This window comes from Danio aesculapii, chromosome 20, assembly GCF_903798145.1.
Source record: "Danio aesculapii chromosome 20, fDanAes4.1, whole genome shotgun sequence".
In the NCBI taxonomy this organism is placed as follows: Eukaryota; Metazoa; Chordata; class Actinopteri; order Cypriniformes; family Danionidae; genus Danio; species Danio aesculapii.
The window spans coordinates 15,653,728-15,674,340 of NC_079454.1; the positions used below are offsets into that span (position 1 = coordinate 15,653,728).

At 34.1% G+C, this 20,613-nt stretch overlaps 1 protein-coding gene across 1 annotated transcript in view; it reads right to left on the reverse strand.

Moving 5' to 3' along the window:
• Positions 1 to 20,613, reverse strand: part of tshr (thyroid stimulating hormone receptor) — a 220,833-nt gene that overhangs the window by 135,817 nt on the left and 64,403 nt on the right. The window contains 2 exon segments of the mRNA XM_056480930.1: positions 3,363 to 3,437; positions 6,602 to 6,673. Coding sequence (XP_056336905.1) covers positions 3,363 to 3,437; positions 6,602 to 6,673 — 147 coding nt within the window.

Below are 20,613 nucleotides of genomic sequence, written 5' to 3' on the forward strand. Positions count from 1 at the left end.
TTTTGATCTAGTGAATGACCAAATTCTACTGTTCACCCTCTCCTCAATTGGCATCACTGGAACCCCGCTCCACTGGTTGGAGTCTTACCTCACTGGCAGACATTCAGAGTTGCCTGTAGAGGAGAGGCAACTCCAGTTGGTCACTGGAGTACCTCAGGAATCTGTTCTAGGTCCCCTACTATTCTCTATTTACACCACATCACAGGGAGCCATCATACAATTATATGGTTTCTCTTATCATTGCTATGCCAATGACACAAAGCTCTATATTTTATTTCATCCAGATGACCCCATGGCAGCTGCAACAATCTCGCACTGCCTGGAGGATATCTCTGCTTGGATGAAAGACCATCACTTACTGCTTAACTGAACTTCTTGTCTTCCCTGCAACATCACACATACAACATGACTTTTCAATCCAGCTGGGATCATACACCATTACCCCAAGTACTTCGTTCAGGAGTCTTGGAGTGATCCTGGATTATCAGATGTCCTTCAAAGAGCATATTGCTACCATGGCTCGATCTTGCAGGTTTGCACGTTTCAAAATGTGAAAAATTAGACCTTTCTTAACAGATCATGCTGCCCAACTTTTAGTCCAAGTTCTTGTAATTTCAAGGCTGCACTACTGCAATGCTCTGCCATCTGGTCTCCCATCCTGCACTCTCAAGCCAAGATAATCCAGAATGCTGCAGCTTATCTGGTCTTCAATGAGCCAAAAGATGCAAATAAAACAAATGGTTGCTGCCTTTGACTTTGCTGCATTTCCCATTTTCAAAATAAGAGTATCACATTCATAGTATTCATTCATTCATTCGTTTTACTGGCTATTAACTGGGCCATTCTACAGCTTGATTTTTTCTGTTTACTTAGTTTCCTTGACTGTTTCCTTGACTGTGTTTTGGATCATTGTCTTGCTGAAATGTCTACTCTGGTTTCATCTCCATCATCCTGGTAATGTAGATGCTGAACTGAAACAGCTAATATTAATTTATAATGATGAAGGGCAGAGGGTTGCTGAATAACTACTGAGAGATTTCAGCTGCTGTCTGGGTTTTCACTGCCTTTCTACACCTCCCTTTCTTCATGTGTTCAATACTTTTACCCTGCATCATTTCATTTTATTACACATAACAAAATTTGTAAACTAATTATATTTGGTATTTTTTTGAATATGTGGATTTCTTAGGTGGTTATCAACATTTCAAGTCAATGGCATCTTTAGAAATATGTTTCTAAAGCAGATGCCCTTCTAGCTGCAACCCAGAACTGGGAGACCCATATAGTCCTGCGTGCATTCTATGCTGTGTGCATTCACACACATACAATCGTTGTGTTTTGGCTGCTGATCTCCTGATGATGCAGCTGCTCATGCATGTCCGACTGACATAGAACCTGACCTATAGTGAAGAACATGCAAATATTGAGGTGTTAATTGCGTGCTAATGTGTAGCCCCATGAGTAATGCAACAATCTGTATTGTTGGCAGAATTACTCTTGTGAAATTTACATGAAAAAAATGATACAAAATGATACAATTGATACAATTGTGTTTGAGGCTCACAATGTGGCCATTTACATGTACTCTTATTATTTGATTATGCCCAGATTTACTTTTTAAGGGCACCTAAAAAAATTGCAGAATTGTACAAAGAAACAAGGCTGTAAAATTGCTGAACACTTTTACATACACCATAGAAGCAAATCTGAAAGACATCAAAATCTGTTGAAATTTTTGTTACAGTTGTAACTTTGCTACATATACACAGCAAAATCCTCAGAGTAAAAATTACTCAATTCAGAGAATATTTGGTCCCTCTCTAAACTGAGTAAAATGTACTCAACAGCAGAGTTAAAGTTAATGAGACAATGATGTGGTTAATTAAGCGATGATTGAGCACTGATGATGAACAACTGCGGTAAATAAGCAGAAACAGAAGAGAAGCAGCAGCAGCTTCGCTCATTTCTTACCTGTTTGACTTTATTTCTGTCAGATGTTCACAAAAGTCCATATGAAATTTATTGAGAATTAACTGTTTTAGTTATTTACATTTTACAAAAAAAAAAACAAAAAAAAAAACATGTTTCCCACATCATGTCACCATCATGGAGAAAAGTGGTTGATTTACTTGGGCTCTTTGACTTGATCTCTAATGTTGATATATCTATGTTATCAATGTTAAGTATAAAGAGCAAATATGATCAGGTTGATTGATTCTTATGCTTGATATGAGTTACTATGAAAGAGTATATGTTTGATTTTGCAAATTAAATTTAAATAATTGTTTATCATTTTAGAAACAAAATTCTGTCTTTTTCAAGAGAATGGACCTCAGCTGAGGGTCTTATACATTTTTATAACACACTGAGCATCTGAGTCACTTTAGAAACACAGACATCAATAATCAGCGTATCTATCTCACCAGTGGTTAGAGATTTTATTTATTTTTTGGCTGCAATGTATGCTAAGAGAATCAAACAACAATCATCCATAGTTCCCAGCATGCACTGCAGGAAAAAAAACTCACCATAGTTGAGAAGCACACGTTTATGTCTGTGTTTTGAGTGTTTCACATGTGTTTTATGATCTGAGAAAAGTATTGCTGAGTTCCATGATCTTGATACAGTGCTACTTTTGTGATAATACGTTATTCAAACTTAACAGGTCAACACTAATTTTACTGATTTGACCAGTGACCAAATCCCCACAGAATCAATTATCCAGCGCACAATTGCTCTCTTTATGCAATATTTGCCACAATACACTATTTGGCAAACAAAGAGAAACATATTTTAGAAATCGAGTCAGAGTCCAAGTAAAGTAACTGCTGTTCTCCTCAATGGTGACACCTTAAACACAAAAAGTGGTGGTGTTTTTTTAATGTTAATTGTTAAGTAAAAAATGACTTAGTTGTTAATAATATCACTATATGGAATTTTTCAGAGTCTGGCAAAAATAAGGCCAAACAGGTTGGTAATAAGTAAAGCTGTCGTTTGTGGAGTTGCTCAATGATTCTCTGCTGAAACTTTTGAGAGATTTGATGTGTTTTATTTCAGTTAATTTCATCTACGACTGTGACTGAAATCAGTTGTAATTTTGTGTTTCTCTTCTGTTTCTACATATTAACCGCAGTTGTTCATCATCAGTGCTCAATCATCACTTAATTAACCCCATCATTGTCTCATTAACTTTAACTCTGCTGTTGAGTACATTTTACTCAGTTTAGAGAGGGACCAAATATTCTCTGAATTGAGTAATTTTTACTCTGAGGATTTTGCTGTGTACATTTCTATTTCAGTGATAACATCAGTGACACTGACACATGATTTTTATTGAGTGAGGTTTGGAAGTTTTGACTTACATATGTGTAAGCTCTCTCAGGCTGTGGAAGGAATGCATTTCTAACCTGCTCAGAAAGATATCCACTGAAAGATAGCTGAAGAAAGCAGGGAGGAAGTGTTAAAATCCTAAATTTTAAAAAATACAATATATAATAAAAAAAAGTCATAATAATAACATAAACAAAGGTTGTTATTTCAAATTATCACCCCACAGCAGAGAGAAAAATTAAACCTTAGTCTTAAAAATCTAAAAAAGTGTTTCATTTTATACTTTCATTCTAAGAAGCCCAAGAAGTAACATACTTAGCAAGATAAGAGAAGACAATAAAAGCACAAAAGAGGAAACAAAAAAATTTTCCTCAAACTTTCTGAGAAATCGTCCACAATTACAATGCGGCAGTTCCTTTATTAATAGTGCAATAAGCAATTTCTGTAAAACACTGCTGAAATTTTTCCTTTATCCTGAAACAAACCTTTTTTAAAAAAAAACATTTGTTAGCATTAACTTTTTTAAAACCACTGTGGCTAGTAGTTATCCAACATTACTAGCCACTTGGCATTTTCACTAGCCAGAATTTTGTTGTTGGGAAAATATATTTTATTTGCATAAATACGACTTTTAATACAAGCTAAAATGATTTGATTTAGATTTTGTGTTATGTCCACAAGCCTCCTCATTCATTTCACTTTTTGTGTGTCGTGAGCAGTGAGCATGAGCAAATGGGTCATGGTTTTATATTTGTATTACAATTAGTTTTTATTTCAAATGACTTTTCAGAGCTCAAAATTAAGGATATAATAATTTTTCTCTCACCACACAGAACATGAATAAATATTTATTTCTTAGCTACAAATTTTAAATGTGTCAAGACAAGCTAAATATACAGTAGCTGTATACTATACTTTTTATTTAAAAAAACATTTCTTTAACAAAAAAACAATTGATATTTAAAAAATAATTGTTGTCATGTATCTAAAATATGCACAGTAATCTGTCCTGGCTAAAGGTCCCAGATTACCAGTTAACCACACATAAATGGGGAGTTAATCCCATTAAAACTGTAAAAAATGTATTGTAAAAAAAATTATAATTAAAACATATTAACAAAAAAATAACTGTAAACAAAAGAAAGCTGGTGATGAACATACCATGTGTGATAATGTAAGGACGATCCAATGCACACGGTTAACCTTAGGCCAATTAATAATCTGTTCAAATAATGATTAAAGTAAAAGCAACTGGTGCTGCTTACAAAAAGACAAATCTGAAGTTCTTGAAAGCAGCAAGACTGAGGGTGCATGAGCATAACTTTCTGTCTAGTCTATTTGAAAGAGAAACCGATCACACCAGTTTTGTTTCTAGGCACGGTTGCTTCATGCAAGGAAATTGGAGCACGCACGAGTTTTAAACAGTGGCGTGCATCAAATCAGCTCTTAGCAAGAGTGATCATCCTCTTTCACCTTTGTTCACACAAACACAATTATTTTTGTCAGTTGTGCTGCTTCTCGATTCTAAGATCGCATTTGCAAGCAAATTGCACCGCCCTTATTGTCGAAACTGAATTGAAAACTACAATTTAAAAATTATTTTCAACCGGCCAAAGTGGCTAGAGGGTGTGGTTGTCTAACCTGCCACAGCTGAAATCTACCCACATTTGGCAGGTGTTAATGTCAAGCATTGTTTGTTGGCCTGCTGTTCTCAGTGTGTGCTGGAAATAATTGCATTTGTGTATAGTTTTAAAGCTACGGGCACACTGGGCTTTGGGTGTGCGAAATTCTGTCATGCAGCGCTGCGAAAAGGGACGGGATTAAACATGATGATTAGACATTTAAAAAAGCAGGCGATTGCTCCATGTTTTAAATTCCTGTCCAGAGAGGTCATGTTTTGATCCTCGATTGGTCTCACGCAGTCAAGTGACGAGATTTCGCAGGTCAGCGTTCACCATGCTTGAACTTTGTACCGCAGCGACATGCGAAACTTGACGCATGACCTTGCGTTTCCGGTCTGACGCATCTGTGTGTGTATGAATGGAAGTCTATGGGAGGAAAAGCCCAGTGTGACCGTAGCTTAAAGCTACGGTCACACCGGGCTTTGTGTGTGCGAAATTCTGTCGTGCGGCGCTGCGAAAAGGGGCGGGATTAAACAAGCTTATTAGACATTTTAAAAAGCGAGCGATTGCTCCATGTTTTACATTTTTGCCCAGAGAGGTCGTGTTTTCATCCTAGATTGGTCTCACGCAGTCAAATGATGCGATTTCACAGGTCAGAGTTTACCAAGCTTGAACTTTGCACCGCAGCAACCTGCGAAACTTAACGCATGAGACCGCGTTTCCGGTCTGACGCATTCGCGTGCGTATGAATGGGAGTCTATGGGAGGAAATGTCAAGTGTGACCGCAGCTTAACTTTGTAAATATGTGAAAAAAACAGTTGACGAGACTGAGCATTACAACTACAGTGGTTAGCATAAATGAGCTCACCCAATTTTAAAAATGAATATTTTATCCATTTCTCAGTGAGTATTTTGGTGCATTTAAACAAAACAGATTTATTAAACAGATATATTTATTAAAATAATTTTTTGGCACCAAACATATTTAGAAATTAAAAGACAATACAATTATATTCAAGCAAAATATTGCCAAAAAAATTTTTCTATACCATAAAAATTTGGGTATACTAGTTTTTGGAATGTTATCATAAGTTATTTTGTTAGATAAGCTCCAGATTTGGCTTCAGTACAGACTAATCTAATGTATATGCACAAATATAATACTGTATAGCTTCCTATTAAAAATATGAATTTAAAAGATAGATTTGTGATTGTGTACTTTCATATGCTGAGCACTGTATATTGTAGGCAGTCAGCCAAATGGCTGTATTTGTTCATAATAGAGGAAAATGGCATATCACTAATAAAAAGAAGATTATAAACACATAAGAGTTAGGATCAGCACTGATAAAGGCAAAGATTTTGAGCACTGGAGAGAGATTAGAAAAGAGGATGGTGAGGTAGCTTTATTTTCAACACAAGTAACATTTATTTTGATATGTTTTAGATTCAAATATCAACAGTGTTTCTAAAAATCACTTACTGCCATGCAGAAATCATGCCTCAGAAATATATAAAATATATCCTGATTAATTTTGCTACTACTTTTATTTATATTTACTGATAAATAACTTTGCATTACTATATTATTATACTATATTAAATATTTTATTAATATTTTATTACCTCTCTCTCTGGAAAGTACTTACATTCTTGAGATGTTGACCATATTTGCAAAGGCATCTTTGGGAACTCTTGTTAGCCTTGTCTCGTGAAGACTTCTATAATTGAAAAAAAAACATTACAGAAACATTTATAAAATACTAATTATTAAAATGTATTGACATTTGCATTCATACTTTTTTTGTTAAATGTACATTCTAATTCAAAGAGTGCAATTTAAACTATCACTAAAGTTTGTAAATATCATTGCAATTTATAATTACTAGTTCGTTCTCTAGTATTACCATTTTAGCAATCCTAGATCTGTGCTTTTGAACCACTGTCTTTACAAGCTGCCGTTGAGAATGCTCATGCATCAAAAAGTGTGGTTATGATAACCATCCGACAAGCTAATCCAGCTAAATTTTTTTGTTCTTAAAATATCAGTAAAATGCAATATTTATACCTCATAATTAAATAGAAAATGAGGCAAATAACTGCAAAAAGGTTTAGTTTTTCTGAAAACAAATATGCACCCCTTTTAATAAGCTGGCTACATGCCTGTAATGTTAAAATAATGTTTATTAATTGATAAAGAGAGGGTTTAATAAAGACTTTCATTTATTTTAGCCATAGTGCAAATGAATCATGTCTCATATATCAGTATTATGCCTATACACAGGCTGTATTTTTTCTGACAAATTGTTTCAACTGAAATTGGACATGCTACTCTGAGAGATTAGGAGAACTGACGGGGATCATATAATGTACTTTACCTGTTTATTCTGCAGTTAGTTTTCAGGGCATATTATTCAGACTATATCAGTCTGCTATAACGATAGACTGTGCGTTAAAGCCAAGCATTAACACCATTATCATGATTGACTCATTCAGTAGCGAACTGAACAAGACGTTTTTTGCTTGCGTTTTCCGTCAACGTTTAATGCCTCGTGACTAAATAAAGGGCGCCAATGTGATTGTGTACACCAAAATGACAGGCGTAAAAGCTTAATTTTTAAAACATTAAAAAGGTTTACTCTAGTAATCAAAACGTTCTTCAGTGGTTCTTTGGGAGGTTAAAGTGCTATATAGCACCACTAGTGGTAAGCACTTTTTTATGCTGCTTGTAGTTGCGGAAAGGATTAAGTAGCAGCATGAAAATACAGTACATTAACTGAATTTAACATGGTTCTTAAACTTTTTTCCCCAAAGGCTCACCAAAAAGAAATATTCCACACCCATGAAACTGTAAAGTGTTTAACTTTCTTATATTTATTGAACACCACTGAAATCTCACCATACACCCTCATTCACTATTTAATTGATTAGTTTAGTCCACTAGACATTGTGAATGGCCACAAAAAAAGCAAAGACAGTTGTTTAAATTAAGTTTAGCTATCTCAAATGTTTATAAATGACCATTTTATCAGTTAATAAAATACGCCTATTTTCCATAAATTTAAGCAGTTCTATAAAACTTCTGTATTTTTAACAGAAAAATTCAGGCAACCACAGCTGCCGGTAACTATTCCATAATTTAATTTATAATTGAACAGATTTTTTTTACACAGCAAATTCCTCAGAGTAAAATTTACTTAGTTTAGAGCATGTTTGGTCCCTCTCTAAATTGAGTAAAATTTACTCAACAACAGAGTTAAAGTTAATGCGACAATGATGGGGTTAATTAAGTGTTGATTGAGCACTGATGATGAAGACCTGCCGTTAATAAGCAGAAACAGAAGTGAAGCAGTAGCAGCTTCGCTCATTGCTTACCTGTTTGACTTAATTTCGGTCAGATGTTCACAAAAGTCCATATGAGATTTATTCAGAATTAACTGTTTTAGTTATTTACATTTTACAAAACAACAAGTTATTTTCCCCCAATGTCACCATCGTGGTTAATTTACTTGGCCTCTTTGACTCGATTTCTAATGTTGATTTTTTTTTCTTTGCTTGCTAAGTGTAGTGAGCAAATAAATTATATTTAAATGATGGTTTGTCATATAAGAAACAAAATTCTGTATTTTTCAAGAGAATGGACCTCAGCTGTGGTCTTATAAATTTTTTAAAACTCATTGAGCATCTGAGTCACTTTAGAGACACAGACATCAATAATCAGCATATCTATCTCAACAGTGGTTAGAGATTTATTAATTTATTGTTTTTTTTTTTTTGTGGCTGCAGTATGTGTATGCTAAGAGAATCATACAACATTCAAAGTTCCCAACATGCACTGTAGGGCGGGGGGAATAAAAACACTCACCATATTTGAGAAGCATACCCTGATTCTTTATGTCTGTGTGTTTTAGATGTTTAATGATCTGATAAAACTATTGCTGAGTTCCATTTTCTTGATACAGTTCTCCTTTTGTGATACAACATTATTTAAACTTAAAAGTTCAAAACCAATTTTACTTATTTGACCAGTGACTAAATTACCACCGAATAAATTATCCAGAGCATATTTGCCACAATACATTATTAGTCAATCAAAAAGAAATTAATGTTAGAGTCAGAGTACAAGTAAAGCAACTGTTGTTCTCCTCAATGGTGACAGTTTAAAACAGAAGAAGTGGTGTTTTTTTATTTTTTTTTATTGTTGTTTCTTAGTTCTTAATAATACCACTATATGGAATTGGAATGGTGTGGCAGAAATAAGGCCAAATAGGTTGTTAATAAGTAAAGCTGTTGTTTGTGGAGATCAATCTTTTGAGAGATTTGATGTGTTTTATTTCAGTTTATTGCATATACAGCTGTCACTGAAGTCAGTTGTAATTTTGCTACCGCTTCACTTCTGTTACTGCTTATTAACAGCAGGTGTTCATCATCAGTGCTCAGTCATCACTTAATTAACCCCATCATTGTCTAATTAACTTTAACTCTGCTGTTGAGTAAATTTTACTCAATTTAGAGAGGGCCCAAATATTCTCTGAACTGAGTAAAATTTACTCTAAGGATTTTGCTGTGTAAATAATGTAGATACTATAAAGAACCAAAAAAAGTGACTTAATAGCACCATTTGTCATATAGCACCAAAAAATGATTAGAAGCAAAAGAACAACTTTTGGTGCTATTTAGCAACTTTTTTTAGAGTGTACAGAGGTTGGCATGAAAGTACCAATTCAAATGCATCTTTTATGCTAATCCGATCAGCCTGGCAATATTGCCCTGAACTTTATAGAGACAAACTTCATGGAGACCCAGCCAGGGTCAGGAAGTGCATAAAATCAAATTGTTAATGTTTCACACCTAGGCTTCTAGAATGTCATCAAAAAGATGAATCACTGTGTGGTCAACAGAGTTTTCTGTACAAAAATAAAGTTTAGATAATGTTGGTAATATTACAGTACAGCATTTGTTTTAAAAAGTCTTTCCAAATACAGTTTTAATTTTGTTTATATCTTATACTACATTCTTTCAGAAATGATACAAAGAGTCACAGATAAGTGAGACAAATTAGTTACAGTATATAAGTAGATGAATGAGTCAACGATATGAGCCCCTTTTGATCACAATATCTAGTCCAAGTCCACAAAAGGCAGAAGTGGAAATATAAATTTATACAATCTTGTTTCAAATTAACAATAATCTATATATATCTGAAAGATATAGTCTTTCGATTTTAATTCTAAGATTTAATTCGAAACTGTAACAGCACAGCTATGAGGGACATTAAACCTTTTGTTTAAAAATTCCCCTCCTCCTAAAAAATTTCAAAAACTCCCCTCTTCCTAAAAACATATTATAGACTAATTTCAGGATTTTTTACAGACTTGTGATAAAACTTGCAGACTGGAGACCTGTAAGAGACTTCTTTATGCTCTTGCAGACTCGGGGACTTCTTGAAGGCACTGAATGACTGCAGATCAACCAACACGTCTCAATAAAGAAGTTTCTGCTTGTTTTGAGTCTCCTGGACTGGGTTCTCATTCTTCAATTATTTTTTTACGACACCACATAGTCTACCAAAGACTAAGAATCTGCTTTGTTGCTGTTCAGAGTATCAATTCACACACATGATAATTGTATCAGAACACAACTCAACACGACTAACGACATCCAAGTTAACAGAACAAATAGTTAACACAAACTTTTCTTTCAGACAGGGTTAAATCCTGTAAACCCAAATGCTCAAAATAATTAAATTGAGTAGCATAAACTCAATTTTCTAAAACAGTTCTACTAACTCAAATAGTTTGAGTTTGTGTAACCTTTTTATAGTTTTGAGTGAATTAACTGAAACAACTTGCTCGTTAAGTAAGTGGCACTTTGGAGTATAATTTAACTTCACTTACTTTTTTGTTGTTTCAACATGCTGTCTGCATATGACATCAGTAACCTTTGTGTGTCTTTGTGTATATGGTGAAGCAATTGTTTTGTCATTTTTAATTTAAAAAAAAATATATATATACATTAAAATAATAATAAAAAAACCTTTATGTTTCTAATGAAGCTTGGGTCTTAATGAATTTAAAAAATCAGCTTTAAAAGTTATTTTGCAAGAAAAACATTCAGTTCAAATTTTACATACACAAACCAGATATGCTGCTTTAATGTGAGCACAAAATATTCTATTCTATTCTATTATATATTATATATATATATATATATATATATATATAATATATATATATATATATATATATATATATATATATATATATATATATATATACATACATTTATATATATATATATATATATATATATATATATATATATATATATATATATATATATATATATATATATATACAGTATTATGTGTAAAAAAAAGTCTGTGATTTTAAGAGTAAAATCTACAGTGAATATCTGAGTTATTAACAGCTCATTTCTGAACAAAATACAGAAAATAACTGTAACAGATCTAAGCTTTGTTTTCGAGAAAGTAATCAGAGTTACTGAAATCTCACCATACACCCCCATTCACTAGTCCCTAAATGTGTTCATTAGTATAGTCTACTAGACAGAGGGAACGACCACAAATGAGTGAATTCTGACACTGATGAACACCTGCTGCTAACAAACACAATCTCAGAAGGAAAGAACAAGAAATAAAATTATCCAGCAACAGCCTCACACCAAACCTGTAAATTGAATTTGCGAATGTAAAATTTTAAAAACAGTAGATTATTAGCAACCACAGCTGCCAGTTTTTTTTGTAAATTCAAGAAAAAAAAAAAAAAACGGCAAAATACTGTAAAAGCTTTGTGTGTTACCACTGCGCAGGATAGTGGTGTCTGTGTGCAAGCCCAAGATGAACTGTGAGTGTTGAATGATATTGGCATTTTCTTTTATTTAAATGTAATTGTGAAGTTACTGATGCAGTGAAACGCTGTTTGTTGTTTACAATCACACATGAAAATGTATTTAATGAATAGAATAAATACTGTAAATAGGGAAGGTCAAGAATTCAGCACACTAAAATGTAAACTGGTTTTTGTATTTAAAATATTCGAGATGAGTTATGTCAAATGATTTAGTTTTGAGGCATACAATTTTGAGTATTGTGTTTTAATTGATTTTTTTCTTGTACTTATAACAAAAAGACAAAGATACTAATAAATATTGAGTTCATGCAACTTAAATGTGTTTCTTTGACCACTTATATTTTTGAGAAATGTTAACTTAATGCCACATAAGTCACAGTAACTTAAAATATTTAAGTTCATGTTGTAATGAGTTACATTTTTTTGAGTTCTGCTTACTAATTTAGGTTTACAGTGTTCATGAAACTCAAATATTAAAAACTAACAGATCATTATCAAAATATGATAGTAGACTTTTAATTTTACCACACAACTCCTGTATGACACCTGAAGCTGTATATGTTTTACAATGCATTAATCATGATTAAGCATGAAGTTATGGATTGGTTCGTCATATGTGGGATGAATGAATGTTGAAAACCTTTTTCTTCCTTTCATTTCTGTATCTATGAATTTAATCAGGCATGTGTAAAATGTATTAACAGTATAAAGTTTTTCTCCAGTCCAAACTATACCACTAAGTGTCATAACATGGAGTCACACCCCAAGGACACACCTCATTGGTTCAGCACCATTAAGGATGCAGGATCACTAAATGACCCACCAAAATCACCTAGGTGGCCCAGTAGAGAGTGCAGTCTGCTGTGGTCAATCTCAAGTTCTGCTCCAGCTCAGAACAGGTCTTTTTCAGTTCAAGATGCCATAACAGCACAACCAAACGTTCTGTTCTCCATTACTTTTCTCCATTAATTTTCTTTCCATGGAGAGTCTAGCTAAGTTTAGTGCATCATGAAACCAGAAGTCAACATGACTGCAGTCTTTTGTCACCTCAAACTTGAACCTCCAGACTCCACTCCAAGCCTCGTGAGGACAACGAACCAACCACCAGCAAACCCACGTGGGAAGGAGGAAATTCGAGACTGAGGAAATACTTCACATCACAAAAGAAATGCAAGTAAAGCCTCAAGTATACTACTGAACTGGTGTAAATTACATCTAACGCTAAAGAAACCATAGAAGGGTTGAATTGATTATTTTTGGTTCACTTGGTTAGGTCTTACAAAATCTAAGACTTTTACAATGTTACAATCTCACAAACTCTTCTTTTCCTTCATTTACTCATCTCTACAAGCAGTATAAATGTGTGTTATGGGATAATTATTGATACATATAGAGGAACTTTTAAATGTAATCACTATACAATCAGAAGACTGTAACCACTATTAAAATATAGGTTACTATTAAAATATACTGTAAAAATGTATTGAAACACATAGACTGAAGTGAAGCAGAGGAGACCCACAGATATACAGGGGCTTATAATTGAAGGTTAGGTGGAGAACATGCTGGGGAGTGTGGCAGAGCGTCTGTGATACATTTAGACAAATGTACAGTGCATCCAGAAAGTATTCATAGCGCTTCACTTTTTTACACATTTTTTATGTTACAGCCTTATTCCAAAATGGATTAAATTCATTTATTTCCTCAACATTCTTCACACAATACTCCATAATGACAGCGTGAAAAAAGATTTTTTGAAATTGTTGCAAATTTATTAAAAATAAAAAAAATCACATGTACATAAGTATTCACAGCCATTGCCGTAAGCTTTAAATGGAGCTCAGGTACATTCTGTTTCCACTAATCATTCTTGAGATATTTCAGCAGCTTAATTAGAGTTCACCTGTGGTAAATTCAGCTGATTGGACATGATTTGAAAAAACATACACCTGTCTATATAAGGTCCCAGGGTTGACAGTGCATGTGAAAGCACAAACCAAGCATGAAGACAAAGGAATTGTTTGTAGACCTCCGAGACAGGATCGAGGCACAAGGCTAGGGAAGGTTACAGAAAAAAATATTCTGCTGCTCTGAAAGTTCCAATGAGCACAGTGGCCTCCACCATCTCATGTATCAACGCTGCGTTTACGCTCAAGTTTGGATACACTAACGATGAAATTAACGTGAGAATGTGCGTTGGTGTACGTGGTTCTTGTGTGTGTTTGTTTTATTTCCATTGGCGACTCCTCGAGACAATTGAAATGCCGGTGGCGCTGCCTTGATAAGAGTGGAGGGGTGCCGCTATACTACCCTAACAAAGTGTTCCTCTAATACATCTGTGTCTCCCACAGACATGGATACTACTCCAGACAGTAAAGAGTCGCCAGCAATTGAGGCAACTCTCTCCTCAAAGGGTGTTAGTTCAGCATCCCCCCGCCTCTTCGGTCCACACTTTGACAGTGCGCCACTGTTCTCCTCTTAACCTGCACCTTTACATCGGACCATTTCTTTTTTAATTCACTCACAGTGCAATGTTCAGACACCACTGCGTTAACCGCATCAGCTAAACTCTCCCACTCTATTTTTTTTCTTTTGTTATTAATTCCATAGGACAAACTTGCAAATAACACAATTTTTCTCTGGTCTACCTCCGCTAGGAGCACCTCCAATTCACGTTCTGTGAAGTTTCTTATTTTGCTTGCTTTTGCCATTGGTTTTTTGTTTGCTTTTGACAAAGTAGAGTCATTACCATATTTATTAGGGGAAGGTGGTGGGGGGATGGGTGTTGCGCTTGTGCACATGCGCTCAGTTTCACGTTAATTCGGATGTACCAAGAGAATATGTGTGGAATTCCGCATACGCAGTTTCATACATCTGAATTTTTACTGCGTATGCACATTTACAGCTTTGGCCGTACGAAATGTTTTAGACTGAATTCAACACAAGTCTTTGTACATGAAGCCCCAGGACTCTTCCTAGAGCTGGCCGGCCAAAATATCAATCAAGTGGCTTCACAACAACTCAGTGAATGTCCTTAAGTAGCCCAGCCAGAGCCCAGGCCTAAATCCTATTGAACATATCTGGAGAGATCTGAAAATGGCTGTATGCCGTTGCTTCCCATCCAACCTGATAGAGCTTGAAAGGTACAGCAATGAAGAATGGGCTAAAATTCCCAAAGACAGGTGTTCCAAGCTTGCGGCATCATATTCAAAAAGACTTGAGGCTGTAATTGCTACCAAAGGTGCATCAACAAAGTATTGAGCAAAGGCCGTGAATACTTATGTACAAGTGATTTTTCAGGTTTTTTATTTTTTTTTAAAATATGCAACAATTTAAAAAAGTTTTATTTTTCACATTGTCATTATGGGGGTATGTAGAATTTTGAGGAAATAAATTAATTTAATAAATTTTGAAATAAGGCTGTAACATGTGGAAAAGCGCTATGAATACTTTCCGAATGCACTATTGACCAAGAAAAAAACGACCATCACTAAAAAAAAGCATACATTATGTCTCTGTATGAACTGTATATAAACTGTGGGTTTTTGAACATTGGATGGGAGAGAACTCTGTCTACCATCTATGCTGTAACAATAAACTGCTTTAACTTTATTTTGAAACTTAGAAGATGTTTGTTGAGAGCGCAACTTTCCACTACAGTGTCTGTGTTAGGAGTTAGTTTCTGTTATAGTAATCAATAAAATTTAGTTTTTTTTATTTAAAGAAATGTTCCTGTGCATATTTATAAATCTACTGCCTTAAACTTAGATCTTGCTACCCTGTTAAATATTAAAAGGTTTTTACTATATCAAGGATAGCAATATCCATACTCTGTAAAACCCAACAGTCAAATTTATCAAATGAAATTAGTGTAGTTAACTTAAAATTTACTGGAAGTTAATTCTGTCTTAGACATAAAAAAAAAATGTGAGCGATTGGTCTATATTTTAAATTTCTGTCCAGAGAGGTGATGTTTTTCAATTCAATTAAAGTCAATTCATCTTTATTTGTATAGCACATTTACAATGTAGATTTTTACAAAGCAGCTTTTACAAAGCAGCTTCACATAGAAGATTATAGTGAATTGAAACAGTGTCAGCTGTCACCAATGTAAAAAAGTGAAGGATCTTTTGATCCTCGATTGGTCTCACGCAACTTTCCAACGCAGTGAACTGTGAAACTTGCCACATGACCATACGTTTCCGGTCTGACGCATCCGCGTGCATATGAATGAAAGTCTATAGGGGAGAAAAGTGCAGTGTGACCAAAGCTTTACTGAAGAGAAACACAAAACTACAGCTGACTTCAGTCACAGCCTTAAAAGAAATAAAATGCATAAATCTCTTTTAATCTTAACAGAGGATCATTAATCAACTCCACAAACAGTATCAACAGCTTCACCTATTACTAACCTGCTTGACTTTGTTTCTGTCATATGTCTCCATCTCCTTGTCACCATTGACAAGAACAGCGGCTTCATTTTTCATGTTAGTTTCTCTTTGAATGTTTAATAAAATATAAAATATAATTAATAGTTGTATGGTACGGTAAGAGAAAGAATGTTATAGCCAAAGTTAAATAGCCAAATTTCATAATTAGAATTAAAGTTGCTACTTAAATTAAGTTAATAATATGGTATTGGACATGAAGTACAGAATAAAGTAAATGCTTTATTTAACTATACTTTATTGAGGTCTTCTAAACAAACATACACAAACATTTCATTCACATTAAAAGAGAAGGGTGATCCTGCACAACTGGAGTGGCTGCACTTTCAGGACCGTACGTTTAGGACCGCATCTTTAGGACCCTAGTTTTTTGTAACATCGCCACCTGTCGGATTAGATCATAGACGCTCTAATAAGATGGACGACATGGATGGCAAGAATAATGTGAGTACTGATTTTCTTTTAGGTTTTATTTTAAACTGTAAAAGAAGGTGTTTATTTAGTACTGTTATTGTTTTATACTGTGCAAAGTTTATGCAAAAATGCCCGATTAGCCCGCACGATTTACCCCAGTTTCAAGGGTCTCGGACAAAAATTGTGGAAAGTTATGTTACGATATGCGACGATTTTTTTCCAGAAGAAAATCTAATAATATTGAGTGTGGAGAAGTTTACACAAGTAAAATGAGAGCTGCTAACTATTAATCAATTATTCCCACGAATTGGAAATACATTTTCTAATTGTATTAAATGTTACAACGTTCTCAATTCGTAGCCATGGTTTAATGAAACTGTAGATTTAATGGCGTGTTGACTTAACGGCTAATCATTTTAAAAAGTACGTTGATGTGTGAGATGTTTCAGATTTACCTATATTTTTCTGTAAAAGTGTAAAAACGTCTTCTACTCATTGTTTTATCACATTAGCCAAGTATAAATCAGGCCTTGACCATATAGAGTCTTATTGTCATGTATTATGTCTACACATTAATATCTATGTTTATTGTGTAGGCATGTTAATGTCTATCTATCTGGCCAATATGAAGTGATAGCCAATATAATTGAAAACAAACTATAGGAATATTTTCGCTGAGGTTATCTCAAACTGTTGGGTAACACTTTATAAAAACTGCATACTATAAATTATTAAGCATTAACAAATGGTTAACTTATTACTTTATTATTTGTTTAGCATTAAATCTACATTAACAGACATAGTTAAGCAGTTTATAAATACAGTTACAAATGCTAGCTGTATTCTTGAATTAATAGCACCTCTATGATGTGCTTGTTTTTTTTTGTATTTGTTAATTATTTGTTTCATTTCATTATTTTTGTTTCATTACAAAATTAAGTATTATCTAAGCCAGTGTTTCCCAACCCTGTTCCTGAAGGCACACCAACAGTCCACATTTTCAACCTCTCCCTAATCAAACACACCTGAATCCTCTTATCATAACATCAGAAGAGACTCCAACACCTGAAGTTAATGGGTCAGAAAAAGGAGACATCCAAAATACGTACTGTTGGTGTGCCTCCAGGAACAGGGTTGGGAAACACTGATCTAAGCAAATGAATGACAGTGATTAAAACAAAACAATAAAAAATAAAACTTTACAAAATCAAATAAACAAATCTTTGCAATCTAAAGATAAAATTACTGTACAGTTTAAACCACAGCATAACATTAAAAATGTTTTATCATATTGCGAAATAGTGATATTTTGATGTTTTATCAAATTTAATTTTTAAAATGTAATGTTATTCTTTCTTAAAAATAGCAAAGATTTTTTTTTTTTCATTTGATACTGAGCCTTGTCATTTATAAGAGATCTACAAATCATAAATATTCCACACTTTAGATTAGGTCACAAAACTAAGAAGTTGAGCTAATACCAGATTTATTAATTTACAGAGTAACTATTACTCTATGCCTGAAAAATAAGATGTATACATGTTCATTAATCACTAAAGCACCAATTACTCTTAAATAACTGGTATGTAAATAATGCAATACTTCATTATTGAAAAAAGAATCGCATTATAAATAAAGAATACAGCATCTGCAGCTGTATTTAAACTACTTACTAATGTCTGTTATTGTAGATTTAATGCTTAGCAAGTGATGAACTAACTATTTGTTAATTCTTAAGAAATTATTCATAGTATGCAGCTATTTAATTACCAAATACACTAACTATTAGGCTCTCTCTTTTTCAAGATGCATATAACGATCCAACAAGGGAGATCCCTGCCTGAATTAAAGAGATGCTGTATGATACAGTACACATGCTGTATGATACAGTACACAGGCTGTACTGATATATTTTGACTGCATTCCTATAGGCTATACTGATATATTTTGACTACGTTCCTATAGGCTGTACTGGTGTATTTTGCCTGCGTTCTTATAGGCTGTACTGGTATATTTTGCCTACGTTCCTATAGACTACTGATATTCTCAGCCTGCGTTCTTATCCTTTTCTTTTTTTGTAGAAATCTTGCACAACAAATTGATCCTGGAAACTGGACTGAGAAGACTGGGCATGATGTTGCTGTGACTAAACAAATGGCTATTTCAAACAAATATAACTACAAGAGATAGACAGTGGCTTTCATCTGTATCTTTTTTTGTTACTTTTAGGGCTTGCCACGCCAGAGCTGTGGTAATGAATGTGGGGTTTTTATGCTTATGGTGAGGTCTAAGGTTTTTAACTAAGTATAAACAAGCCTTTGTCAACACTGTGAATAAAAGCTTTTCCATCTTTTCTATTGCAGTATACCCTTTGCTCTGTGACCGGTGTGGCAATTGAATTCCAGGAGGTAAGTTTGTTTAAAGCAGCGATGTCCAAACGGTCCTGGAGGTCCGGTGTCCTGCAGATTTTAGCTCCAACTTGCCTCAACACACCTGTAAAGATGTTTCTAGAAAGCCTAGCAAGAGCTTGATTAGCTAGCCCAGGCGTGTTTGATTGTGGTTGGAACTAAAATTTGCATGACACTGGCCCTCCAGGACTAAGTTTGGACACCCCTGATTTAGAGAAAATGTTAGAAAAAAATTCTCACTTTAAATGTTTGTTTGTATACTCTTTATCTTGAAGAAAATGGACACATCATGAATTATAAGACTTCAAAATAGAAGGCTATGGCACCTCTGTAACACTTTTGAAAAATTTCATGTGCTGTTTTCCATTTTATATATATATATATATATATATATATATATATATATATATATATATATATATATATAGGATGTTATCATATGTGTTTGCTGGATAATGTATAATAAAGTATAATGACTGTCATTGTCATCTTAAGATAAATAGGAAATATTTGCAATAGTTGTTTCATGCTATATGCAGCTGTAATGTAGTGTAGGGAAAAGCTATGCAGTATTTTAGATTAATCTTGTTATTTTTAATCAGCGGTTTGCCTTCTGGACCGATGAGGCCAGAAACTTGCTCCAAGGAAAACTTCAGCCAGTGTACAGGGTGCCAAAAAAGTGTGCCATCTCTGAGGAAATCCCACTTCACATTCAGGCTGTTCCACAACAGAGGAAAAAAGAATTGTCGACTTTATTGTAAAGTTAAAGGGGTCTGAGGAGCATTTGATGGTAATTCACCGGTCTTCACATTTATCCATCTTTGTCTTTAGTGTAATACGTTTCTCTAAATAATTGTTTTTATACCATTGTTTGCCCATAGGGTGTACTCAACGGGAAGCCCTCTAAGTGGTTGCGTAAGCAAGCATCTTTCCAGGTGCCTGTCTACATAGACAGTGAGGAAGAGCAAGATATCCCTTTGCTTATCTTAAAGACGTACTGCACAGGACACCAACAAAACTGAGGTTTACAGATGAAGTGCAGCTTATCTGTGATGTTCTTTTTCCAGAGGTATGCCAGACCAAATAATGCACTTACAAAATCTACTGTATATAAATTGCATGCTGGGTGTTACTCATTTATCGACCCATGTATAATGATATTTGCTGTTCAGTGGTGGTATATTAGTTCATTTAAATGAATCATTTTTTCATAGGCCATCATACATGCTCTGGGGGTCTTGAGGGGTTTGTCTTTAGATGATGCTGAGCAGGTCTACCTTTCTGGCACAAAATATCATTACAGGTCAGAATATGATTTATTTTGACACAATGCTCAGAAACTTTTTGTTACTGATATTTACATTAACCCATCAGTGCTTGTTCTCTAGTTATCTTCAGTGAAGTAGAATAATTTAGTCAAAAAATTTAAAAAATCTAGGAAAGAAGGGAGACCATTCAATAGGTGGGTATTGCTCTTATATACCTAAAAATTTGCAGCTGGCAGTTGGGTGTCCTTTTT